At 42.1% G+C, this 27069-nt stretch overlaps 3 protein-coding genes across 8 annotated transcripts in view; 1 reads left to right on the top strand and 2 right to left on the bottom strand.

Annotated features, from left to right (window-relative positions):
* Positions 1-7145, bottom strand: part of zdhhc8b (zinc finger DHHC-type palmitoyltransferase 8b) — a 59099-nt gene extending 51954 nt beyond the window's left edge. The window contains exon 1 of the mRNA XM_040028521.1: positions 7042-7145. Coding sequence (XP_039884455.1) covers positions 7042-7145 — 104 coding nt within the window. The remainder of the gene's footprint in view (positions 1-7041) is intronic.
* On the top strand, positions 7142-12466 carry pgam5 (PGAM family member 5, serine/threonine protein phosphatase, mitochondrial). Of its 4 annotated transcripts, none has more exons than XM_040028538.1 (6): positions 7142-8549; positions 8960-9132; positions 9313-9438; positions 9550-9638; positions 10612-10742; positions 12008-12466. In XM_040028538.1, exons 1-6 carry the CDS (start codon positions 8320-8322, stop codon positions 12156-12158), a joined length of 900 nt encoding a protein of 299 aa, XP_039884472.1. In that variant the 5' UTR covers positions 7142-8319; the 3' UTR covers positions 12159-12466. The 4 variants fall into 4 exon arrangements, with proteins under 4 accessions (XP_039884472.1, XP_039884471.1, XP_039884470.1 ...); XM_040028537.1 differs by having other exon boundaries at positions 10609-10742; XM_040028536.1 differs by having other exon boundaries at positions 9544-9638.
* A 126-nt stretch (positions 12467-12592) lies between these two features.
* ankle2 (ankyrin repeat and LEM domain containing 2) lies at positions 12593-27040 on the bottom strand. 3 transcript variants are annotated; one of them, XM_040028518.1, is made up of 13 exons: positions 26821-27040; positions 24444-24947; positions 22171-22362; positions 21597-21781; positions 20841-21029; positions 20615-20737; positions 20188-20251; positions 19395-19570; positions 19190-19296; positions 17979-18169; positions 16877-17735; positions 16438-16569; positions 12593-14391 (listed from the first exon to the last, which is right to left on the bottom strand). In XM_040028518.1, the coding sequence occupies exons 2-13, from the start codon at positions 24934-24936 to the stop codon at positions 14187-14189; spliced, it is 2916 nt and encodes a 971-aa protein (XP_039884452.1). In that variant the 5' UTR covers positions 24937-24947; positions 26821-27040; the 3' UTR covers positions 12593-14186. The 3 variants fall into 3 exon arrangements, with proteins under 3 accessions (XP_039884452.1, XP_039884453.1, XP_039884451.1); XM_040028519.1 differs by having other exon boundaries at positions 26830-27040; XM_040028517.1 differs by lacking the exon at positions 26821-27040 and adding an exon at positions 25741-25995.
* Between the last annotated feature and the right edge of the window lie 29 nt (positions 27041-27069).

Below are 27069 nucleotides of genomic sequence, written 5' to 3'. Positions count from 1 at the left end.
GCTCAACTACGGCATCACAAGGCACAATTTACTCTTTTTGGCTCCACAAAGTTACTGCTTCAGAGAAACCAAAGGCACTTTAAATAGACACGGAGGAAGAAAAAAGTCACGAGCTGCGGTGGGAAGCAAGAAGAATCTAAAAAGTTCCATCCAACCATATTGATCTGGAAAACTTAGAGGCGCCTCACTCGTTTTCATGCCGTGTTACATTTGTGTGATTCAAACATTTTATATAAAAGACTACATGAGAAAATCAAATAAATGCCCACGAGTTCAGAGTTTGGCCTGATTTAAAGAACAAAGATTGGAGCTCACCATGTGTTAGGAAATCTAGGAGCATGTTTTTTTATGAAAGTCGCCTCCCTCTACAGAGTAAGGTGCTTAAACTTTGATGGCAAACCAAACTAATAATAAAAAAAGTCAACACAAAGCTTTTAATGAGCTGAATTAAACTGTATTTTGAGTTCTTTAATGCTGTTTAACAAGCTTAAATAAATACACAATAAAACTTATTGCAAAGCTGGCCCAAATCACAAAAGCCCACCCTCACTCTAAAGCTTAACTTGATCCGTTTGTGTGACGCGCAGAGTGGTCAGTTGCTCAAAGACTCGTGGTACAGTGTCCCTAACGAGAAACAACTAACATTACTTTGAGGGGACAACACAGCTGAACATAGCTTGGCTTGACAGACATGGCAGATATATGATGTTTCCCTGCCACAGAGGAAAGCACTGCTTTATGTTTGTGTGGAAGGGTGTGGGGGGTATCTTGGTTGTAGCTGTTTGCTAATTGTGAGGCAGAACTCCCTCAGCAACTATCAGCATATTCATTCCACGACAAAAGAAACGTGTGAGATGAATACTTTGCAGGGCAGTGCTACAGCTCTCTTCTTGTCCACCTGCACCTTCAGGGTCACATACATTCAGATAAAAATACAAACAAACTGAAAAAACTAAAAATCCAGTTTGATAAAAAGGAGAATTCAGTGCACTTTCATTTTGAAACAACTGCAGTATAGTTTCCACTGACAATAAAAACCAGTGCCCACCGTGTTTTAAGTAGTTTTTCTTTGTCAAACAAACTGGAATGTCACATGAAATAGAAAATCAAGTGTGGTTCTCAACCTTGCTTAGAGCCTGCACTGTGAAAATTGTGCAGTTTTGTGCTCGAGACAAACACAGCTGAGCTGGTCTTAAGATTCCTGCTCATTTCGACCGTTATCAGATCAAGATGTACATCTGAAAGTCACATTGATGGTCCTGTTATTGTCAGCAGCTGAAAATATTTTAGAGATGGCGTCCAGATTCAGGTGATGGAGTGACAACTGAGCGTCGAGCAGAGAAGCACGGGCGGTCCATCCAAGCTCCGCTCGCATTTACGCTCAACACGATGCACAAAACCTATGCAATAGATCAAAGTCGTGACAGGTGCAACAACCGCGCCAAGCTCGATCTCACTTACATTCCTACTGACTTTTGTAGGCACAATAACCATGAACCATTAAAAATAAAATGATGTGGGGCAAATTACAAATGCTAATGACGGAGAAAGTAATTGATACTCTGTGGACACCAGCACAGTCTCGCCGACCTAAATAACACTTAATTATTTATTTTTTTTACAACAAATGCTGTTGCACACCGTTTACATTCTCCCTTGAAACAAAGAGCACATTCACCAAAACCAGTGTGGCTGTAACGAGCTAATATGAGCCACTGCAGTTTAGTTTCTGCCACATACAGATGAAAATAAATAAATAACAAAGCTGTTGGATTTAAATAGAAATGATCTCAGGCTGAAGCTCCATGACGGCATCAAAGACGCAGCCTTTCAAAGGAGTTTTGATTCTTTTCTCTCTTTTTTTCCATCAAATGAAGACATTTAGGGTGTGGGGACATCACACAGGGCCACGGCTGTTTGCAAGTGTAAATACTTCCCAGTCAACACAGTCCTTCACTCTGACTTAAGTCTGGTGTTTCAGGAAAAAAGAGACTATCTTTTGACTTCCATGTGGAGTAGCTGCTGCAGCAGCTTTGAGGCTGTGGGGAGCTGCAGAAGTAGGAAACTGGTCAATCTGTAATAATATTCCCGGCTGGGAAAAATGCCATGTGGTAAACCATAGACCACAATAAGAATGATAGTTAATCACAAGCTACCACACGGACTAAAGACATACTGTTACAAGCTATCAGAGTGTAATGTGAGGAGAGACGTCTCAGGTGAGTTTTATTTTACTCTTTAAAAATTAATTTAAGTGAAATGTGGCCCCTTCTGTCACCCTAACTACCTTCTGAGAGCGGATGTGACACAGCCCTGCACTGCACCTGTCAATCTCCAAGCCCTCACTCCAAGGCGCTGATAGATGAGGACCTACAGAGGAAATTACAGTGTTATCTAATCAGACAAAGCTAGCCACACTGAACTGATCTGCTACTGCTTTTACAGCAGCTCTCTACAAACCACGAGACTGCACCGCATGGACTTTATGAATAGGCCGAGGGGATGTTTAAGCCCCGGGGAGTCTGCACGTCTTGCAGCTGCTTTTAGCGTTGTTAAGATTATCAAAGTTTCATCCCCTGTGTAACACGAGGACAAGATTGCGTCTTATCCAGCCGGGCTGAGGGACTGAAACCTAAAGCAGAGATAGCGTGCGAGGACAGAATAGTTCACCGAATACGGGCAGGACCCAGGGGTTAGGGTAGGATTTGTAAAGAAGGTGAGCCCTTCCCTGTGAGGTCGGAGCACCAGGCTAAGCTGCAGGCAGGAGAAATCAAGAAAGTTTTTTTCAGTAGAAAGTAGCTGAAGATGGATCCTGATGAACTTGACTTACAAGTTGAAATCTGCTACTCCTGTGGGAATCAGGGAACATTTTTGCAAAAGCTCACTGGGCTCAAATGTGCAACCATGTTGTGAAGTACACATCAGGGAGGCTTAGCTTCTCTAGTTTTTAAGATTTGATAGATGCTTGTTCATAAGCGCAGACATGGAAAGAGCCATTAGGCCAGCGGGTAGTTTCCTTCTTCTGAGACATGCTCTGCCCTTGAGACAGCTCGAACTTGACCAAGTGTCCTCGATCGTCTATTTAAATAAACAAACTAAACCCAAATCAGTCCCAGCGTCATATGAGCAATATTTAAAGCAGGCCAAGATAGTCTGGCAACCGAGCATAAACAAGACAAGACCAAGAGTTGATTTAACTACAGTCAAACCCACTTCGCCTCGAAGCCAGTAAGGTCACACGCAAGGAAGGCAAATGAGCTCCAACAAACACGAATACAAAGCGGTGAAACATTAATGATTACAAGTTATTTTACTGATCCCCTCGAAAAAACAGACAGCAGCAACTGAGCAGACAGAAAACACACCCAGGATGAGGTGGAGGAAACATTCAGTTGTGCTTTCAGTGATTCAGTGTTACACAGAAAAGCTGTGAATGGCATTTGGCTGAAACACCTGATGAAACAGAACCAAAGTTTCCCGAAACTCAGCAGCGATCTTGGATTGGATCCAGTTAGTTGGGTTGAAGCACGCAGCCTATCAATGGGAAGACACCAGTCATTTTCACTTCAGTGCTCACTGGGACATTAAACGTGCACGGCTCCATAGTGAAGCGGGTTCGTGTCAGAAAGGGCCTCAAGTTAAAACTCTGCCACGTCAATCAAGCAAAGCTACCCACTGTGGCGCCCCCTTGTGGTGAGGAAGCAGGCGAAAATAGCTTTTAGAAATGGCTTTAAAAGGCAAACAAATTTGTGGCAAATATAAGGCGTGCAAGACTTTTCCCCGCAAGTTATAGTTTTACACTGCACGGTCACAGTTTCATAATATCACGAGATGACGGGTGATTAATGCTGATTGGATCTTTGGGATGGTGGGTCTTTAGTATTTCTGAATTCTCTCCTAGATCCTTCAAGATTGTTTGAGTGCCACATCTTCTCCTTAAATAATGTCTGTGCCAGTTTACATTTTTTAAATTGAAGGAACAGACTAACTACATTGTAGCTGCAAGAGACCATGATATGTCAGGTAAATTCAGAAACTCGAATCATGACATGCAAGCTAACCATTAGCACTGTAGAGTGGGCGTGTCCTTAGTTAGACTAATCTCAACTTTGAGGCTGGCTTAATGATGTGTTCCACATTAATTCAGAAGTCAGGATCTTTGAGTTCCCAGTTGGAATTTTTGTTGGAATGCCTCAACTTGGATTTCTCTCTGGGGAAGTCGGAGCAGCCCCACCAACCCTTGGATTGTAGAAAAACTGTAGAACTTTAAATCTGTCCTGCTACTGTTGTGGATTTGTGACTTCCACAAAGATAAGCCACACAGACCAGGCTCTATCCATGAACGTGCTGCAGTAGTGTGCTTTTCCTTTCCTCCTTCTAGCCCTTTCTAGACCCTCTGTAGACTAATCTGCACTCTCTTCGCCACCATGTCAAAAATACCCTTAAAAATCTTCACAAGCACCTCTTAATGAAACACAAGCATTCAGCAGGTAGAGAATGAAGTTGGATTCACTGAAACAACGGCGAAAAAGAGGAAATGTGTGGAATTTGAAGATTAGTGTGCAGCTCTGGTCTCAATCCCGGTGATGTTCAGCCTCCAACCATCACTACTGACCACCTCTCTCATAAATCACCTCCACACGGCAAGCACTGCAGAGCGTAAGCCTCGTCCAGACGATCGACGCCTGTTTTTCAACACATCTCCACGCCTGCTCTAACATGTTAACTATTAGACTTGGAAACTAACAGTCTTATTTCCAGGACATCCATATGGCATATGGTCAAGGTCAGTGATTAGAGTGAAAAAATACTGAAAAGGTACAGCCATACAAAGCTGGGACACATTTAGACACAGTAACAGGACTAAGCACCACAGATTAGGCTGCGATGATGACAATGATGCGATGGCTAAACCGTGACTAAAAATCCTAATTTATTGCCAATATTTTTTGTGATGAGTCGTGGTCATGGTGTGAGGCTATATAAATAATTCTGTACTAACATGTTCTAATTCAGTCTCAGTGGGAAACACAAACTGTCAGGCGTCAGTAAGCCAAACACAGTAACACACCACGGACACTCCAGTTGCCCATATGACACCAAGCGGTTTGCTGGCAGCAGTAAGACCTTTAGCTCACTGAGGCCCGGGAATAAAAAAACGATTTGTGTCCCTGGCTAGCTGCATCTACATGTGTGCATCAGGGACTGATGTAGTTCTTAAGTTTTAACTCCAGACTGCTGTAGTTTATGGATGTTTGCACTTTGGAGTCCGTAAATATGCATTAGATAAAAACTAGAAGCGTGTCTTTTCGCAAGGCTAGACTGAATTCAAAATAATGAAATAATGGACTCTGTGTGTGTCTGAGAATGAGGAGGCATGGCCTAGTTTGGACGTGTACCGCTCCCCGGGGGGGTTCCATTATACACGAGTCAATTCTTAGGGCCTTTTCCTGGCAAATGAAGGTAACATAAAGTAAAGCCTAATCCTCACCCTTTAACCATCTGCTAGGGGTAAACCTTAAAGTATAGAGTGACATGAACACCAGCAAAAGACGGACTAATAATGCTCTTAAAAGATCTGTTGGAGGGGGACATTCTGATTTCTCATATGAAATCACAAAACACTGACTCTGTTTCAGGACTTGTAAATCAGACCATTTGTTTATGCAAAGCCCCAGACAGTACACCAGGCAGAGTTGGGATTTTTAATGACACAGCCCACAAGCACCATATGTTTCCTTTAGTCTCAGCCAATGACCTGACAGCAAGAGAGAGAGAGAGAGAGAGAGAGAGAGAGAGAGAGAGAGAGAGAGAGAGCAAAAACCACTCAGGGTGCAGATAAAGCATGTACTGTCCAGGTGGACACAAGCAATTCACACTGCGAAGACCAAAAAAGAAAAAGCATCCTGTGCAGTTTTAATGTGAAAAGGCTACATTTGTATGTCTAAACTGAAATCAGTTCTAATGCTGCTGAATGAATCATCTCTACAGCCAGCGTGTCTCCTATTGGCAGCTGTGGCATACAGCAAAACCTCCCTCCGCTGGAGGGTGAGGAATCCCATTCAGCAGTTTTTTACTCTTTAGCAGACCATCCAAGATGGAAGCTGGGCAAGCTATCCCTCTATAGGTCAGAGGTCCCCAAAATGAATTTCAAACCCACGCCCTCGGGGTATTTTGCAGATGTGAGATGGAGCGTGATGCTGATTCCATTGATAATCCATTCGCCTGAGGCTTACCACTTGAGGGGGAATGAATGAGGGAGGGATGGTGATTCAGAGACACACCACTCTCCCTGCTCTTATCGGAGCTTCTTACAGCATCAGTTTTGACTTCCAGATGTAGGGAGTGTGGGACATTCCTTTTCCAGGGTGGGGTGACCATTGACAGACAAGGTGATAATGTAGCAGATGAACCACTGTCAGCTTCCATGAAACCATGGAAAAATTATGGAAAACTGATTTTACTGTGCCTTCTTTTTTAGCCCATACCTCCAGTTTCTCCTAAAGGAAAACCTGTGTGAGTGTGGATGCAGGACGCATTAACGGTAGATGTAACGAGCCCCACTGCTGCATGACTACACTTTCTTTTCTGTACCTCTTAACAAATCACTGTTTTTACCGCTAATCCACTGCAACCATTAAAAAAAAATATGTGTCAATAACTGCCTCTGGCTTTTCTTTTAAGGGAAGTGTTTGCGGCCTAAACCGCGGTCTCCTCCACGATCATTAGCCCTGTTAAACTTGCAAGGCTCATTGGAAGTTTGCCTTGCAGGTTTTGCAGCTGAATGGCGTGTCCGAGGTTGCACAGAGAGCTGCTTTTTTCATTGCATCTCAGCAGTAGGGGATTGTCTTTATAAAACCCACTTATCCCACCTATGTGACTCTATCCACCCGTGCAAACTTCCAGCCCCTATCCACCCTGTGTCCGTGTCAATCTGAGGGAAGCGCACAGTTTGTAAAAGGAAAAAAAGAGAGAAAGAAGGAAAGAAAAAAATCCCTGCACACACGAATGAGATCAAGAGGAAGCAATGTGCAAACTTACGTGAAAACGAAAAATAAAGTGGTCGATCCCACCAGGAGTGTGGCAGCAGTGGACACTGGGATGTATTTGGTGGGTTTAAATCTCTTTCCAACGCTGTTGGGCATTCTGTAATTTCCACATTCCTTAATTATTTATTCCGATTGGAGTCGCATGTAGAGAAGAAGAAGAAAAGGGAGCTCCAGTGTGGTGTGTGAATGTGCCTCTCTATGGCCGTGAAAGGTACACGCAGTCCGTGCTCGCTATCGCTGAAGCTGCATAGATCCTGAGACAGAGGCAGTAATACACAGAGCCTGTGAAAGCCTGGAAATCCCACCCTTACAATCCAGCCCACTGCTGAGGTCACTGAACCGCTCGAAAAGGTGGAGCCTCGGTGCAAACCCGGCAAGCGTCTTAATCAGAACCAATTGCAAGGAAACATATTTGCGCAAATTCTTTCTCATCATTTTTTTTCACCCACGAGATTTTGCTGATACGCAGAAAATCCGCTTTCCTCGAAAACGCTCACGCTTCACCTCAACAATCTGCTGTATCTTTCATTAATTTAATGCAAACCCGTGTGTTAAAGTTTAGGGAGAGGACGCTGCTTAGCTGCACGGTGCAGGTGGCTCTCACCCGTATGTGCAACAGTCGTGTGTAACACGCCTATTTCTTAAATGTTTAAATACTGCTCCGCTTAGCTCCGAGCACGCACACAACACCCAGCAGTCGGAACTGATTTGTCCAACGACTCAGCTTCCACTCTTAAATTCAGCATCCTTATTATTTTTGCCTCAGCACTGACGATAGGCAGGAGCGAGCTCTTGTAAGGGAGGAAATTATGTGCGGCTCCTACGATGATTTTATAGTGAAATGGTGCAGAATGAATGGAGTTCACAGAGCCTCTTCATTCAACGGAGCACAAAATGCCCAAGCTGTGGACCTTACTGTGAAGTTAGGGAGCTGTGCGCCCTCACGCGACAAAATTCCATATTTCAAGCGGGAGAGCGAAGGCTGACTGTTTTGGCTCATGTGGGACACCGTAAAGTTTAGAGGAAACTGATTAGTCTGCTTTCGCTTGTATCGACTGTATTTTTAGTATCCGTCCAACAGCCGGAGCTCAGCAGGTAGTTGCGCTTAGAGAACATATTGGATATTTTTTCTGTTCCTTGCTGTAAAGTTGGAATTAGAAGTCAAAGACCCGTTTAACAACAGCAGAGGCGGGGTGCACTTTGTTAATAGCGCGACTGTTAAGCACAGCTAATTAGCTAGCATTAGTTTCCTTGTTCGGCGGCTCGCGGGATGTCATTCAGGAAAACTTTGAAACTTATTTGCGGCTTCGCTGGAGGCTCCGCAGTCTTGGTTTTCGCTGCCGCAGCCGCCGACTCCAGCGGGTTTTTTGGAGAGCAGGGCGGAGAGAGGGTCAGTCGGTGGTCGAGATTCACCGTCCTTCAAGCTGCCCAGCCGGCGTTTACCCCTGCCAGCCACACGCCAACCCCGACCGGACACGCCTGGGACTTCAACTGGGACAAGTACGTTAACGTACATGTGTTGTGCCGTGACCCGCTGTTTGTTCTGACGTGGCTGCCACCGTTATATTTCATCCACTTTTCTACCTTTATATTTGAACGTCATACCAAACGGGACCAAGCTGCTATGTAACGGACTGAAGCAGGCATCACCATAACTTGGCAGTCGAGGTGTTTCCCGAATGAAAGACATGAGCATAATGACTTATGACACCGTTAAAGTCCTCTTGCATTGCCGATGGCCAAAAAAGTGTTGTTTTTTTTAACTCTTTAAAAGTCGGTCAGGCGTGGGTGTTATTCCCAAGCAGATTTAAAGTCAGTTACGTTAACCCACTTTTCCAGCTCTCACCTTAACCACGTGAGACAGTAAGCCACTTCTAATCTCAAAATCACTACTCTTGAACTTTGACCAGGAGAGATCCATCTGCTCTGACCAACGGGAAGAAGAAGGAGAATGCGACCGAAGACCCCACCTCGGAGCAGAACAACAGCAAACCGAAAGCTACACGCAACATCCTCCTCATCAGACACTCCCAGTACAACTTGAGCGGGAATAGTGACAAGGAGAAGATCCTCACTCCTTTAGGTTAGTCGTTCTTGTTTTTATCCACAGGAAACGTAATAGGCAGCCTGCATGCAAAGTAATGCTGGGAGGTAGCCTTGGTGAGTGCTGGGGCTGTTTGTTTTGCTCATACCCCCCAACCCCCAGATTTTCCTTGTTTCTGACAGAGCATTGTTGGAATGATCAGTGTCTCTCCATCCGCAGGCCGTGAACAGGCCGAGCTGACTGGCCAAAGGTTGGCTGCACTTGGATTGAAGTATGACGTGTTAATCCACTCCAGCATGACCAGGGCCACGGAGACAGCAAATATAATCAGTAAATACCTCCCAGGTAACTAGAAAAGGCAACACAGCCAACCACAAACTCAAGTTTGGTAGATTCTGAAAATGTTACATTTAAAAGTTCTAAACTTGAAGTTGTCTTGTGTCCCTGTGGGTCCAGGAGTGGAGTTGGTGAGATGTGACTTGCTGCGAGAAGGTGCACCTATTGAACCGGTTCCACCTGTCACTCACTGGAAGCCTGACGCTGTGGTGAGAGAACCTACAGCCCATTCCTTCTCTGGAGTGGCTGTAGGTTTGATATTCTTTCTTTTTTTTTTCCCCCGGATTTGCTGATACCTAAGGTAACTTTGTTGCCCACGTGTCTGTGCAGTTGTCCTGTCAAGTGCTTGTTGAGGCTTGTGGGTGCGAAAGTCAACCAATACATCAGTGCACTGGCATAGGAATGAATCATGAAAAGAGTTAATTTCCAAAATATTGGAAATGAGGAGTCTTGAAGCTGTTCAGTCTGGTTTTGTGTCATTATATATATATTCACATGCTTTAAACAAGCTGGTAACTGTTGACAAAGGAACAATCCTATAAAGATGGATTTTTAATGTGAAAGTAAAGATAAGCTATTACATTTCTTTAGAGACCGGAGTGCTGCTGCAGCAGTTTCATGTATTGATCTAGCGCAGGGGTCTCGAACTCCAGTCCTCGAGGGCTGCTGTCCTGAAGCTTTTCCATGTGTTCCTGTTGCAACACGCCTGAGTAAAGTTAGCAAGAGTATAGAACTTGACTGCATGCTGAAGTGGCAACCCCTAACCCTACTCAAGTAAATTTAAGTTAATGTAAGTGTTTGGGGAAAAATATACTTCTAAAAGTACTTTTATTGCACCGTGTTCATTCACTCATGAGCTGCTGTAACATGAATCCAATGGCTGAATCACCACCACAGCATGCAGTTAAGGTCTACAGAGTCTTGCTAATGACCTACAGATTGTAATCAGGGGTGTTGCAACAGGGACACATGAAGAGCTTCAGGACAGCGGCCCTCGAGGACTGGAGTTCGAGACCCCTGATCTAGCGTTTGTTACATCTGCCACATAGTGGGCTTCTTTTTGGAATAAAACTCTTCATGTATTCCTACAATGCACACATGCATTGACTCTGCTTTGGGGTTCATACAGAACCCTTTTATGTGACAAAGGTGGCTTTCAACCTTTCTACTGTCCTCCAGCAGTACCACGAAGATGGAGCTCGCATTGAGGCAGCCTTCCGCCGCTACATCCACCGGGCTGACCCCAAACAGAAGGAGGACAGCTATGAGATCATCGTGTGTCATGCCAATGTCATCCGTTATTTTGTCTGCAGGTTTGTGCTGTCGCTGCTCAGCTGAGGCCAGACTTGCTGCTCTTTGCTTCGCTAATCGATGTATTCAAGCCATTTCACATAGGATTTCTAATTTGTGCTTCACTTGTGTCATTTTGCTCTCATTAAAAAAGTTATTTCATTTAGTGACATGCAAATGAATTTATAAGTATTTGATCCTCTGCAAACAAGAAGGAAACATGCTTTTGTGCTGGTTTTCTGCTAAGGGTACAGGAAGATTTCACTGCATCGTGGGGCAAATAGTCAGGGCCTTGTACTATAAAATTTTGGATGATAGTGTTCTTCCCTCAGTCAGAATATTGAAGATGGGTTGTGAATCAGTCTTCCAGCGTAACGATGCTCCAAAACATACCGGCATAGCAACAAGGAAGCGCCTGCTACTGACCAGTCAATCAGTGGCATGTCGTCTGACGTTACATTTTAGTACCTGCTCGGATCACCTGGAAAACCCTGAAAACTGTGGCGAGTCGATCCGAGTAGGTATAATGGAAAAGGGGCTATAAAGATTAGGGAGTGGCCTAGCCAGTCTCCCGATCTCAGCACTGTAGAAAATCTGAGCTGAAGCTTTGAGTTGCCAAGCAGCAGCCAAGAAACGTAAAGTATTTACAAAGTTTCTGTAAAGAGGAGTGGAACAAAATCCCTCCTTTTTCTGTATTCTTTGTGTACATTTTTCTCTATAAAAGAGTAAATTATCATAAAAGTTATAGACTTTTTTTTTGGGGGGGGGGCGGCAGACTTTCAAATTTAGCAAGGGATCCAATAATTATTCCCCACCACTGCTTAAGATATTGCCCATGCTGACGTGATACTGAGATTACACAATACACTGCAAGACGTTTTACCCCTGAGATTTTCTTCTTCACTGGAAATTGGTTAACATTTGCTTAGTTAACCCTCGCTTATCTGATAAGCTCCACTGCAACAACTGTGGACCTCTGTTAAGGTGGGGGGAATCTGTTAGCAGGAAGAGATTTGGCGCCAGTGTATTGATGCGTTACAAGAGGAGGCCTCGTGGTATATTGATGTATTGATGTTCTGTCCCAGTCCTAAAGTCACTGACTGAAGAACACTTTTCCTATTCCCTTAGATCTGTTTGACTGAGCTTCAGTTTATCCTCTGAATAACTGACAAAAAGTAGTTTAAAAAAATCAAGATATTAGTTAAGGAATTGCACGATCCAATTTTTTAAAAAGAAAAGAAAGAAAAAGTAGATATTGGTAACACTTATCATATTCTTTATTCCTCAGGGCTCTTCAGTTTCCTCCAGAGGGCTGGTTACGCATGGGTTTGAATAATGGCAGCATCACATGGCTTACCATCCGCCCCAGCGGTAGGGTGGCCCTCAGGACTCTTGGAGATGCAGGATTTATGCCCGCGGACAAACTAACACGGACCTGATGGGCTGACCCATGAAATGTTTCTCCTTAAGTGTCTTCAAATAAATTATGGTGTTGTTTTGTAATTGAACTCTGATGTTATCGGACACTTTGTGGTGGTGTTGTTACTTCAGTGCCATAGGATGCCAGCAGAAGTGATTAACAGCTGCATAGCAACTCCTCCTGAATGTAATGAAGAATTTTTACACAAGTGACTCATTTTTTTCAAACCAAAAAAATAAATATTTGTAAAGCTGTTGAACATGCTATTAGCTTAACATTTCAGGATTATGTTGTGGTGCCATTGTAGTGAATAAAATCATGAATGCACAACTTGTCACATTTCTTATTTTACTGATAACACAGCCAATGAAATAAGTGGATACATTAACAGTAAAGTAAGAGTGAGGGTTTTTTATTGATTAATTGAAAGCAAATGAGGTCTAGACATACAGAAAGAATTCACCATGAAAGTTAAGTTTTAATAAAGCACAGAATGCTAAAAGCACAAGAAGCATGTTAAGTTTTTTTAAGGTACATTTTTGCAAAGTTCCACATTCAGAAACCAGAATTAGATCTGTTGTCATCTGAGAACACGAGGATGACGACACAATCTTCGCACTGAAGTAGTTTGTGCTCTCGGATAAAGGTATAGTTCACACAAAAAATACATTCTTTAAATGCGAGTGGCCATCTGAATATTCAGGATAATTGGCTTTTTAGTCCTAGACACAGCTGATAAGCCCTCACCCAGCAGTGATGTTATCCCTACAATACAGACTGGATACAGCAGGTTTTTAGAGGACTGCAAGAACTTGCCGTTATCTACACAAGTTTACTTGAAGTCAGTTTTACCACCTGAGGGATTACTGAAATTTTGGGCCTCAAAGCTCTACTTAGCACTTTGTTAAAATCAAATTCTATCATGAGGGTCGCATGTTCTGCTAATCAACTTCATATTTTAAGCAGCTCTCAACTAATCTGTATTCTCTGTATCATAAGGCAGTTTCATTAACAAGACAGTCGTAACAGGACATAGAAACCCTATCAAGTTACTTTGAGTCTTTCTCGCCCCCTAGTGGTTACAAATCACTTCACACAGCTTTAAAGTGATCGCAACACCAGGCACTAGCCAAATCTGAAATAATACTATACTGATGGGTGTGTTTTGTCATTCATACATTGTAGGAGATGTTTGCCCATAAAAGATACTCCAGAAAAAAGATAAAGAAAAAAAATTGCACAGTCTCTAAGGCCGCCAACAGCGACAGAAAGAAAAAGTCCAGATATGTCCAGGAACTACCGAGAAAAGATGGAAATTGTATGAATTTATTGAAGGACAAAATAAAAACATGGAAGATCTCAGTTGCTTTATTTTCCATACATTTCATGTATGAGCTAGAGGAAATGTGTCCAAACTGACAGAGAGCTGGTCCATCACTTCAGAAAATTAAGGCAATTCCTGAACTGAGGGGGAAAAAAAGAACATAGGAAATGGCAGTCGGTTTTAACACCATTAATAAAAACATTTAAATTTTGTGCTACTGACCAACATACAAAAAATAATTTTTAAAATATTGACATTTTAATTTTTTTTTAAGAACATCTTCAGTGACAATCCTTTTAGGATCCCTCACTAAAGTTTTAGTGATCAACTAACTTTGGGGGGTGTGGCTTGTGTTCACAATATTCATAAAAGTTGAGTCAGGCTATGATAAAGGTGCTTCACACTTGCCACAAATAACGTTACCGTCAATTCAACATGGTCCACACCCATACAGTACATAAATTAGCAAGGTTTGTTTTGTTTTTTACCTTTTAAAGTCTGGAGTTGACATCACAACCTAACTGTGATGAGAATTCCTGTGTTACGTAGGAGTCGTACCATACATCATTAATACAAATCTTCCAGACACTTTGTGCATATTTCTGTTAGGTTTGTGGTTTCTGAGCTCTGGTGTAGCCAGCTCTGTACAGCTGGATTCGGGTGTGAGAGAAGGCAGGGCTTGGAGAGGGTATGGCTGCATTGTAGCGCAGGAGGTGGGTGCAGTTAAACTGACGGCTCGTTCAAGTGCTTGAGGCGCTGAATGTAGCTAATGTTGGCAGGGCTGTACCGGCTGGGGCTGAAGTCCGGTGAGGCAGCGTGCCGAGCGGGGCTGAAGCGGCCGGTGGGGGACATCAGGCCGCTGATAGGAGAGCCGGGAGTCTGATGCTGCATCCTGAGTCGTGGTTTTACCACTGCAGGGCTAGGCCAGCTACACAATACAGATCAACACAATAATCAGTGTTTTAGAATAAATTTAATGGTAAATATAAAGCATATTATTTGGGGGACTGGCCTGAGACTAGTGATGTGCGATACCACTCATTTCCTTTCCGATCCGATACCAAGTAAAATCCAGGATGGTATCGAGGATACTGATCCGATACTTTGTACAAAAACTTATTTATTGTATCTTTTACTGTATCTCAAATTATAGCTTCATAATGATTATGGGACATCAGATTACTTGTTATCATTTAATAATGCAGAATTATCATATAGAAATAAAAAACCTGAAGCTGTGCGCTATTTGAGCATCTTGCCTGCCTGCAGCACTAAAGGACTCCGTGAGAGACGTCTGTCTCGCCCTAGCAGCACCTGTCCCTCTCCTCCTCTTCAGTTCGCCTCAACATACACTCGTCATATTCTGTCATATGATTTACTGTGAGGTGTTCGAGGAGGTTAGTGGTGTTGCCACAACACCTCACTGTCTTGCCACATGTATCGCAAACCACGTCTCGGCTGTTTGTGGAGGTAAAACGTGTCCATAGATGACTCCATTTACGCTCAGCCATTGTTGTGAGTGCGCGTGCCAAGGAGCTGGACACATTTATTCAGCCGTATTTCGCACATGACTATGAAAGGCGGAAGAGGAAGTAGTTCCTTCTAATGTAGACAATCCGAATGTTATAGTTTTTTTCCATTGTGTTCCTGTTAATGATAAACTACAAATTTACCCTAAATTACTAAAATATCGATATTTTAATATGAGAATTGATTCTAGACCATAAATGGCTGGTATCAGAGGAATCGATATTTTAGTATCAATCCGCACACCACTACCTGAGACTACCCTGCGTGGGTGCGTGTTTAATAGTTGCCTTTATCTCTGCACCCTGGATTTAAAGAGGTGTATTTGGACTCTTGATTTTGAGTTAACACATGATTTAAAGGGCAAAGAGCATATTCTTTGGGTGGCTCAGGTTGGAGAGTGGGTTGATCAATCCCCGACTCAGCATGCAAGATGGTGAGCCCCAAGTTATACATCCATTTGAGTGAGAATATGACTGTGAGAAAGCACTTCGGTATAGAGGGAAGTCCTCTGTGAATGTGCCTTGTTCAAATTAATAGAAAACACCAGTTCATTTACATGCCAGAATCTGTAAGATCTGAATGTACAGTAGTTTAAATGTCAGTCTTGTAGATTTCAGTACTGATTTCTCTTTTTTCCACCGATGTTTCTGTGGATGCCCTCTGTCATGATGTAAATGCATGGGGCTGCTGTAGAACTTCTTTTTCTAAAAATAACAGCTTCTAAGCTGTGTGCAGAGCCAGTTTTTAAGCTTAAACAGTAATAAAAGCAAGATAATAAAAGCAAATGCAAGGGATGGGAACTGATAAGAATTTAGCAATTTTGATTCTATTATCAGTATCTCTAATTGATTTGATTTCTTATCAATTCTCCTTGGCTACATTTTGAGAGTCACCACAATTGCTAAGCTGCATATCAAAGACATGATTATTGCTGATTAAAGACATGAAAAAGTATTATCATCATCATCATCATCATCATCATCACCTGGTACTGAAACCTTTGAAGCCAGCAGGATCACACCCACACGTGAAATAAGCATACAAATAACTATGAACAGGGTTTGAAGGAAATTTAACTAGCTATAATGCTAACTGTACGACAGAGGAAAACAATGGAGCTGTGCTAGCCTAGCTGCATCTCTGCACACTGTGGAGAAAAAGAGGGAAAAAAAACAAAAGGGCATACTTCCGAGCCAACACAAGCAAGAAAGCACCAATTCACAGTTTATGTAAATTAGCCAAGCAGGACCTAGCCTACTGTAATCCATGATTAATGCACATAAGTTGACAGATAGCAGCAGAACAGATATAATTATGTTAGCTGTTGACATTCACCTGGTTCATTATTCTTTTTAAGTCTGCCTACAACTGCCATCAAACACACACACAGCCTGTAAAACACTGGTGGAAACCCTGCATTGATATGCCAGCCAAGCTTACTAACCTCTGCATATCTGAGGCAGAGTATGACTTCACTGTGCTCTTCCACTTATGAATACTCGGATACTTCTGAGGATCGATGTCTGTGCCCTCTATTGCTGACAGGACCGCTCTGTCCAGTTTGGTTGGAGAATCACTGTAAAAAAGACAGACGATTAATCAGCTACTTATCACTTCAGCTCAGTTGGGGATCATCAGACTGCTCCTAATTGTACCGTCTGCCTGTCACATCCCACTAACAGCATCTAGCTCAGAGTGTGTTACACAGTACTTCTCTGGATTATCACAAAAATATTCACAAATGCTTCATGTAGTTCAGTTTCTTTTCCACATAGTCTCATGATTATTTTTATTTACAATACCAAACTTAAAGATTCTCAGGAACATTTTCTATTTGTCTGCTACAAACTGAATCCTCTGCAGTGAAAGCAAGTGTGACTCACCCATCAATAAAAAGTCCTCTTCTGACATGTGGTGGGGTCCTGGGTAAGAACTCATGGGAGTTCTCTAAGGACTTATAAGAGGACCCAGAGGATCCTGAGCTGCTTAAGTCCCTGCCCCCGTGGTCCCATGACTTGGACCTAGCGCAGAAATTGCGCAACCCTGACACTGACCCCCTAGTCCTACCCAGCATCTCCAGACTCTCCTCTGCTTCAAAGTACTCCTCTGAGCTGCCGCTGCTGTGCCTCTCTTCTTTACCTGCTCCCTCTGTTCTCCAGCCTGGCCCATCCACAGTCTCACCATCTTGACCGCTGTGACTGAGAGCCAGGAGGTTCAGCCCAGAGCTCAGGTCTGTGGCTGAGGAGGAGTTATAGTCCCGAGCCTCCCTATGACGGTTCCCACCACTGCTCCGTCTCTCTCTGCAGCTGGTGGGACTGTCTGGTGGCTCCTGCAGAGACATGCGCTCAAACTCCACCATGAGATTGGAAATAGGCGACAGCATGCAGGAAGAGGATGGGGAGGTGCGTGGGGACACCTTGTCTCCATTGTGAGTCCTATCTCTGGAGGAGGAGCACACCCCGTTTTTACAGACTACACCAGGCGACAGGAGGCCGTCGTTGCAGCAGCACAGCAGGTCCTGCTCGGCAGCAGTCTCGATCAGGTCGGCCCCGTGGTGGCGGAGCGCGATGTGGAACTCGCGGCCACCCACAGCTCCTTTCAGGACGTCCTTGGATGCAGCACAGGAGGTGATGCTGGTGAGTGCTGCGTTCTGCCGGTTCTTCATCTCCTCAAGGCTGATATCGTCACCCTCGTCCAGGAAGGCACCAACAGAAATAGAGTTGCAGAACTTTTTGGGCTTGCCTGCAATCAGCGAAGAATGAGTAACAAAAAAGTGTAAACTAAAGAGTGGTGCACTTTGCTTTAGGGCAAAAAAACGAGGTATGAAACTTTGCAAAGTCCATTTAATATAACAAGAGGCTATACTTGAGAAACACACTGATTACGCTACATCACTAAAATTAACACATTAAATCAGGATGTGATCAGAAATGTGCACAGTCCATCTCAGCAACCCATACTTCTCAAATATAAAGCACTTTGTACCTGGAGAGGGGGTTTTAAACCTGTTGCTGGTTTCATTCTCGCCGGCCCCCTCATGAGTCCGTGAACTGAAATCCTTCTTGCTCAGGTAATCGTCCAGCTTGCGGAGCCCCTCACCAGATGACAGATCCACAAAACTATCCAGGAAGTCCCAATATTCCGCCCAGGGGTGTCCCATCTCATGAGCTAGGTCTCTGTAGGCAAGACGTAGATTCATTTAAATAACAAAGATATTTGTTTATTTATTGGTTCCCCATGATTGTGGCTAATGTTGAAGCTGATCTGCGTGGGTTAAAAGGATGCATAATCAAAATTAACCCATTACATTAATTTCAATTTATATTTCTACTGTTGGACTTTAAAAAACAGAAGCTGTGCATGTTTCCAAAAAACACAAAACTAGTCCTCAATTATCTTAAACTGGACTTTGATTCAGTCACTCAGGTCATCCGCTCTCTAAAATGAGCTTCTCCTTACCTTTAAGCCAGCTTTGTTATGATTTTCCTTTACAAATTAATTTGAACAGGAGGTGGACTTTGTTGCTCACAGCCAGATATTCAATTCAGTTTTATTTCTATCACACCAAATCACAATAACAGTTACCTCAAGGCGCTTTATATTGTAACATAAATACCTTCCAATAATAGTAAGTAAACCCCATCAATCAGATGAGCTATGAGCAAGCACATGGAAGGGGAAAAACTCCCTTTTAACAGGAAGAAACCTGAAATTATCATAATAAGGATATCCTCTCCAATATTTTAGAGAGCCAAGAGTCAGGGGGAAACCCCAAACAAACCCAGACCTCATTAACTAAAACTTTAGCCATGATTATTATGAGTATCCACCAATATAGCAGAATAATAGTAATAAACTGCTAAATATTATTTTGGTAATTTGAAGAGCTGATTATTCCAATTATTGACGGGGAAGGTTAATGCATAAGTCGACCTTCACATAGTTACATAATGGGCTGTTCTATTCTCAGTGGTATATGGAATACAAAACATTTTAAACATTAAACAAAACATAAAAAACTGCATCCTACTGTGGTTTAGCTAATCATCCATAATGAAGTGAAAGCTTCCAATATGTATGACTATGTGAAAAGTGCAGAGATGGCATTTAACAGATGATATCTGTGCATCACAGCGGACACAGATATTCCTGAGAAAGTTACTGAAAATAAAATAAGACTTAGGTTTTGGACGTACCTGCCTACTCTCTCCGCCCCCCTGTCAGGATCAGACTTAAGTATGTGGTGGTAAAGTTCTGCCCGGTCTCTGGGTGGCGTCTTCCAGAACCGGCGAAAATCATCTGCCTACAGTGGAAGACAATATGTGTTTTAAAAAAAAATTATTACGGCCTTCATGAACACTGATAAGCAGGTTTTTTTGTTGTTGTTGTTTTTAAACTTGCTTTAGAGGGGCTTAGGGGGCCAGCAAAGGCAGTGACAGCCATCATGGGATCCTTGGGGCTTCTTGTGTGTCGCTGGATTAGCGAGAGACTTTCTGAGGACTCAGGTGACCATGGAGCACCAATGATGGGCTGGGAGGTGTTGTCAGTTGCTCTCAGCAAAGGGATATAGCAACGGTCTGTGAAACAACAGAGACTCAAAGTCAGCATGACAACATAACCCATGACAACATTTACATATTGTCAAAGGTGGAAGCGGTGGGAGTCGAACCTTAAGCTGGCAGAGTACGTCAAAACAAAATCTAAGTTTGTGTGCTGTCATGTGGCTGCTGCATATGGCGTTGGCAGTGTGCGCATACCAAATGGTATAAAGAAATACAGTATGCAGAACGCCGTGCCAAATGCTCTGACGCTGCACACCAGATGCCTTCAACTCTCACCGGACTGAACAAAAACTTGTCGTGATTTGCAAAACAAACTTGTTGCAGTTTTTTCATGACTGTACCCGCTCAGTAACACTAACACATGCAGCCTCGAGAGCTTGAAAAAAGTAACTGGATTTCTTTAGTTTTGTAAATACGTTTCACCTCTCAAACCTAAAGACATCCAGGGCTCTTTTTTCAAGCTCACAAGACTATTATGACCGACACTTAACCAACTTACAGCAGCTCCAATTTTACAAATATTAAAAGGACAGATTTTAAAAAACAAAAAAAACCTAAGATGTCACATGCTGTGTGTTGAACCAGCCCAAGGAGAACAAACTTAATTTGTAAGAAATGTGCTAATCCCTTACCCTCCAGGTAGTCACTTATCTTCTGTTTCACTTCTGGACTTTTATTCTTTCTGCTGCATATAAGCTGTGGGAAAGAGGGAAACAAAATAATGATGCGTGAACAGACATTTATGTACAGCTGTTGCTGGATCAAGTGAGGAAAGAATTTGCTCATCTAAGTTTAGCTTACAATGTTCAGTGAGTGATTGCTGCCAAAGGATTTAAAAAGCAAGCTTAGAGGTCACAGCTTAAAAACCTGTGTGGGCATAACTGCGCCTCCCTGAACAACTACTGCGAGGATTGCACTGAGAGAGACTGTATTTGCTAGACAGCACTCATATAAATGCATACACATTCACGGTCACTCCTGTGGTTTAATCCATGCTCCATGTGTGTGCATCTGTGTGTGCTGCTCGTTTAAATAATGGTTCAAAATGCAAGTACTTACATCCCTAGGCGTCTGGCCATCCTTATTCTCACGGTTCTTATCAATGTCAGGATGCGAGCACAGGACATTGACCACATCTGGACACCCAAACTTACAGGCAAAGTGGAGCGGTGTTTCAAAGCCCTACAGTGGGGGAAAAACAAAATAATAAAGTTACTGGGCTCTGTTCATATTATTATTTAAAATGAATCTATTCAGGTTGAATTGGGAGTGTGAAAGAACTGACAGCTTTATCTGGAGTGTTGAGGTAAAGGTCTACAATGTAGCGGATTCGTTTCTGCAGCATGACTTCCTGGTCATCTGGGTACATGAGGCGCATAAACTCTGGGTTTTCCAAGGTGTCCAGCAGCAGCTGAGCAATCCCTGCCTGGTTTTCCTTGGCTGCCACGTGCATTACATTGTACCGGCAGCCCTCCTGAGCATAACAAACCACAGAGGAACGACTGAATGGGTCAGGAATCCTTTTTAATCTCCAGTTAACAGAAACTGCAGGTTTTTTTCTAAAAATCAGAATCTGACTTTGGGATTAATCAGGGATTAACAACATGCCACTGATTTTATTTGAATACCTGCAGCTTAATAAACAAACAGAGTTATTTATAATATACTAGCATCAACTATAAACACTTTAAATCCCAATTTTTAAAGTACTTTTAAATGTAAAACAAACACATGAATTACTTTGATGCAAAAATTCCATTTCAGCACATCCAGCAGGTAAATTCACTTTTGTTTTTGTCTCAGGAGCTACAAGCTTGACACACACACACACACAGTAACTGAAAGGCTGGCGCTGATAGAGTCAAAATATTTATGTATCAACAAATGGCAAGTCAGGCCATGCTACTCTATTAATAGCAAAGACTTTCCAGAGATTGTGGCGGCATCTCTGTGCTATCTTAAGATGCTAAATACCATGCAACTTTCAGTCAGCGTTATAAACAGTCCGAATATACCAAAAGTATTCACTACATGTTCCCACCTGAACAATAGTGGGATTATCTCCTGAGCCAATGAGATAGCGTGGATTGCCCCAGACCAGTTCGCTGAAGGCCGTCTCATCGCCCTTCTCCACAGCTTTCCTTAGTTTGGCCGTCAGGTCCTGGGAGCGCGGGCTCTTAAAACTGTTGGCACGCTCCCGGTTGATGGTATCGACCTCCACGTTGTCTGGGGTGGAAGGGAGAAAGAGACGAAGCTGGTCACTGCAGTGAAGAATTTTTCAGGAGTGCCTTGCACAATGGCTCGGATTCTAGCTCGATCTGTAGTCTTTTTATCCGCTTGTGCCTTTTAACATGTCAGATACATCAGCAAACTGTGAAATCTTTGAACTATGCTGCACCTCTATATTCACACTGTAATAAATACAGCGATCAGCTCACAGATGCCACTTCACTTAAAAGTGATAACAAATTTGACTGATAACGGTGCACTGCTTTATCAGGCAATAAACTAACACCAGATGAGAAAATAAAAACGAATTCAATTGAATAAAAATACACAAAAAAATACTGTGAAGCTCTTTTAGAAGAGAAGCCTCAATCATTTCATGTACTTACCTTTACTAATGGGCAGGCCTGGTTTGACAGGAGATACACAGACTGACTTGCTGGGAGAGGGAAAGTAATCACAGATCCCCTTAGCAAACTTCTCAGCATCCTCACGGTTGGAAAAGGCTTTAAAACGGGCTCCCTTCATCGTCTTTACAGCTTGAAGGGCATCTTTCTTATCTGAGTATACATGTGCTCCCTCTGCAGAAAAACACAAAAACCATTTTAATTCTTGTATTTGGTACTCCATTTTTCCTTAATTGTTGTGTTTTACGGTGGCCTAACTGGTGGCTGGGTTTTTTCCACATTTTTTGCCCTGTCTGTCTTGTCAGCCACGTAAGTGCCACTGCTTCTGCAACTGCAAAAAAAAGCCTGCCTTGACTGATTAACATTAACAGCACTGATTTTTATGGAAGCTCAAAGTGAATTTAGATCATTGCCCCAGAGAGGTCAGGCTGTCCTACTGCCTGACTGCTCACCGCCAAGAAAAGAAAATGTTTGTCCACTAAACAAATATATATAAATAAATATATAAATAAATAAATATCTTAATTATCTGATTATTATTGGATAAACCATATTTCTGAGACATTTCTTCTGTTCTTTGCCTTTGAAGTACTTTTTGTAACAACACTGCAAATTTAAATGCTTCAATCCAATATAAATTGTTTTTATTTAGTGAAGCGCAGACTTTTAGCTTTAATTCAAGCGGTTTAACAACATTATTACATTAACTGTTGGCATTACATGCATTTTTATACTTAGCTCCTCATTTTCAACAACTTAAAAGGCTATTTGACAAACACTGTAGAATATCCCATTTCTTTGCCTTGAGAAACTGGGCTTCGGGTGGTTATCCAATTGTGTGAAATGCTGTCAAATCAGTTTTGGAGATTATAACCCTGTACACTATGAGCAGTCACATAATGCCCATGCCATAATATTTACTGCGCCATATTCAACAGATGAGATCTGTCAGATCATAAATGTTCTCTTTCCTTCTTCATATTTTCCTCTTCCCATCATTCTAGTATATTTTATTTTTGTTTGTGTCCGAAGAATCTTTTAGGAGTTTGTGGTCTGTTTTAGGTTTCTTCATCCTGAGTGGAACTGAGTAACTGAGCATGGTTTGTGTCTTGTTATAAACACTCTGTATTTCAATTCATGAAGACGTCTCTCGATTGTAGACCCTGACAGTTATGCACCTACCTACTTGAGATTTTTGAATTTGTTGACTAGGTGTGAAATTTCCTAACCCCCCTTTTTTTCCAGTCTTTCTTAACATTTGCTTTAGTTGTTTTCTGTGATTTTTCAAGTCATTTGGAGTTGCTAAACTGGACAGTGCATCTATTTGTTTTCAAGAACAAACACAATTGTTTATTTGGCCATTTCTTACATTTTTGCGATCACTCTGATAGGATAGGTTTATTTTAGTTTTCAGCCAAATGATAGCCTCCTTCACTTGCATCAGTATCTGTTTGGATCTCATAGTGACAGCTCCAGTGAAAAGATACCAAATGAAATCAAGTCTATTTGTAATGCATTAGCAATGAAACAGACCTCACCTTTTTAGTCAATTGTTCAATTACTATTGAGCCTCTGACAACAGGGGACCGTGTCTAAAAATGCCTGTAATCCTAAACAGTTACTGCAATTCTGTTGTTAGAGCCACTGAATTAAAGCCATTGTGATAATATGCTAGTCATATGACTAATATAGTTTATTACAAGACAATAATTCCAACAATTGTTACTCCAAAGTTCACCGTCTTAAAAGGACAAATATCATGTCACACAGTCTAGGAAACATAAACAGTAATAACTACATTTCTAAAATTAAACTAACAAATGCATGCAAAATAATGCTAACTAGTCATCCAGCAGCTGGGAGCATCTCCACAGCTAGTGTCAATAACAGTAAAGACAGGTGAAGGATGGTGAAAAGAGAGCAAAGCTGCTCCAAAATAACTTGTACTGGGATAGAAGCTGTCGCTATAGTTCAGATTTTTGGGGGTTTATAAAATGGACTCATTTGCTTCATTCCTGCCATCGTCTTACTGGTGGCAGGGCTCAGTTCCTCTACACAACTTGAAACGCAAACAGGTGGGGCAAAAACAGCGTGTTGTACCATGTTTTTAAACTGCGTGAAGTAATGCTAAATTGTTTCAAAGTATTGTTTCTACAATTCCCAAAGTCAACAACACTTGGCAAGTAATTCTTCATACCAAAATTAAACATGATATCTAATGGACTCTAAAAAGTAAGAAGCTGAGTTTCTCTTACCATTTCTTGCCAAGACATCCTCCCAAAGTGGACACACTCCATAATAAAGGGTTGGGGACACTTGTGCTGGCTTTGAAGGAGTTTCCACTTTGGACTGCAAGTTACTGCCCTCAGCAGAGCTGTTTGAGTTTGTATTTTCTGATATTTCTTCTTCCTCTGGAGGGTTGAGACCCACACCGTAGCCAAAGTCCAACTCTTCATTGGCAGCCTTTGAAGAGCTGCTGCTTGCTCCAGAGGTTGTGGGCACAACAGCCGAGGTGGCACATGACAGAGATTTGGCATGATCCACCACAATGTTCAAGGCACCAGCTGAAGAGCTGCTGTCTGTTTCAGTGGTACTGCTCTCTGGTCCAGCCAGGATACGGGCTAATTTCCTCTCATAGGTGGCACGGGTGGTGGGTGTAATGGGTCCACACTTGACATTTGCCCGGGCAAACTCCTCGGACAGTTCATCGGCACTTAGCCCCCTCAACCTGCTCAGAGCCGCCTCCATGCTTCAGCTCCCTGTAACACAGCACAAACTTCAGCATTTACAAACAGCAGCTATTGATAAACAACTTCCTATACACTATAGTTTTATCATTACTCATAAAAATAAGTAGTACTTAAACTAAAAGTTGATGGATGTCTAAATCAAGCTTAGACTAGTATGTCAACATTTTCCACTGCATTCCACACGTGTGCAATTAAACAGTCTCTAATTACTGCGTGCACAATAGCTAAATGCCATGTATAATTTAATATACTCCAACAGTCAGTCCAAAGTTTTAAAATGTAACACACTGATACTACCATCACTGACACCCCCCCCCCCTTTCAGTAGCAAAAAGATAATCATTTACATTTAATAAGCATGAGTATGTGTCTTCAACAGCCTCAATGAATTTTTTAATTAATATGACAGAAAAACACCCGGTGGAACTGATGGTCTAAATGCTTATTTTAACGTAGCATATTATGCCTCAACAGAACCACCGAGACCAGTGTTGGACTAGCATCTACTAGCTAGCCTGCTAACCAGCAAGTCAGCTTTAAAAGCCGGGAGTTTGCCTGACAAAGCTAGCACAAGAGACGCTGCTCGGAAGGAATGTAGATGGGGCTGGAATACTGACCAATATAAATCTGCATTAAAGTAAGTGCATAATAACAATATTAGTATGTTCATTCGCACGCTGTCACGCCCAAGTATGTCATTCGAGGTGGGTTTTCAGGCTGTAACGTAATAAATGTGATACGTGTTCGCAGTGATGATGCTGATAAAAAAAATATTTAGTCACAAATGTGTCTCTTTACTTACCAAGGAACATTTTTTATTGAATGTACGGAGAGCTATGGGAAACCGTTTAGTTTTGCACAGATCAACTGTTGGACAGACACAAAGCTGGAGACGGTCTGGAAGAGTCTCATTGTTTACAACACGTTCTGCGCATGTTCAAATTTAAGGGAGGGCGCACGATGCGTTTACGACTATAGGAAAATTTAAAACTAGCTCACTTGAAAGTGACAGCAGCCAATCACAAATCGATTTTTTTTTAAATTTTCTTTCTCTTAAAATATGCTACTGTTGTGGTTAAAGATCATTTAGATGACACCTTACACTGGATGTGACATAGGTTTAAATAACATCACTGCTGAACTCTCTCTACATCACTAGTTTATTGTTTTAAATACCGTATGTTTCTACATTTGTTAATAATAATACTCAACGTAACATGTCAAATATTTTGTGCATGTTGGTGACAAGAGCCTTTATCGGGACATGGCTGCTGGTCTACAGTTAAAAATACACCGTCCTCATATTTACGTATTTTCTGCTAGCCTTTAATGTAGCATCATGCTGTGCCTTAGTAGACGTGACTAATTCAAGGAAACGATAACCTAGCGCCGATTTTTGTAGTTAATAACAGACATACTATTTTACAGTGAATAAGAAAAATACAAAAACAATAAAGAATCTGAAATGTAAAACTGGTATAAAGAAAATGGTAAATATTTTGTGTTAGCGCAAAGCCATGTACGCAGGCCAAACTGATCACTTATCGGGTAAAACAAACGCAGGGCATGGCGAAGGCATTCAAATAACTGAAACGATCAACTGCACGAATGATCGTTAAATATGAAAATTAGAAAATTAGATTAGAGTGACATTAGGTATGCGATTCATTTCAGGAAGCTGAGATTGTCAGCCATGCTAGCAGTCATTAGCCAGCTGGCAAGCCAAGAAGCTAACCACTCGAGCTACCGGTTAGTGATAATAAAAACTGATACGAACGTTAAACGCACATTTTTTTTCTGGTTTTACATTGCATATAACCGTAAACATGTACCCCAGTCAACTGTACATCAATGATATATTAATATATAATTTTAATTGTACCATTCCCACCTCCTCCTCCTCTCCCCGGCTATTTTGCTAGGTGTCTTCTCACCGCGACGGTTTCAAAATGCACAGAGCGAGGACCCGCTTCCGTCTAAAATACTGCCTGAGCAAAAATAACGATTGAAAAGAAAAAATTCACAGTGGAAACAGGAAACAAAAATACGGGGTAATTTACAGAGTTTCATATTTAACTTATACTTGAATGGGCACACCGTGACAGATGAATAGTGCAATTTTATGATAAAT

Source organism: Simochromis diagramma, unplaced genomic scaffold (genome assembly GCF_900408965.1).
Source record: "Simochromis diagramma unplaced genomic scaffold, fSimDia1.1 OVJJ01000781.1, whole genome shotgun sequence".
NCBI classification, from domain to species: Eukaryota; Metazoa; Chordata; class Actinopteri; order Cichliformes; family Cichlidae; genus Simochromis; species Simochromis diagramma.
This window is presented reverse-complemented; position numbering and strand designations above follow the sequence as displayed.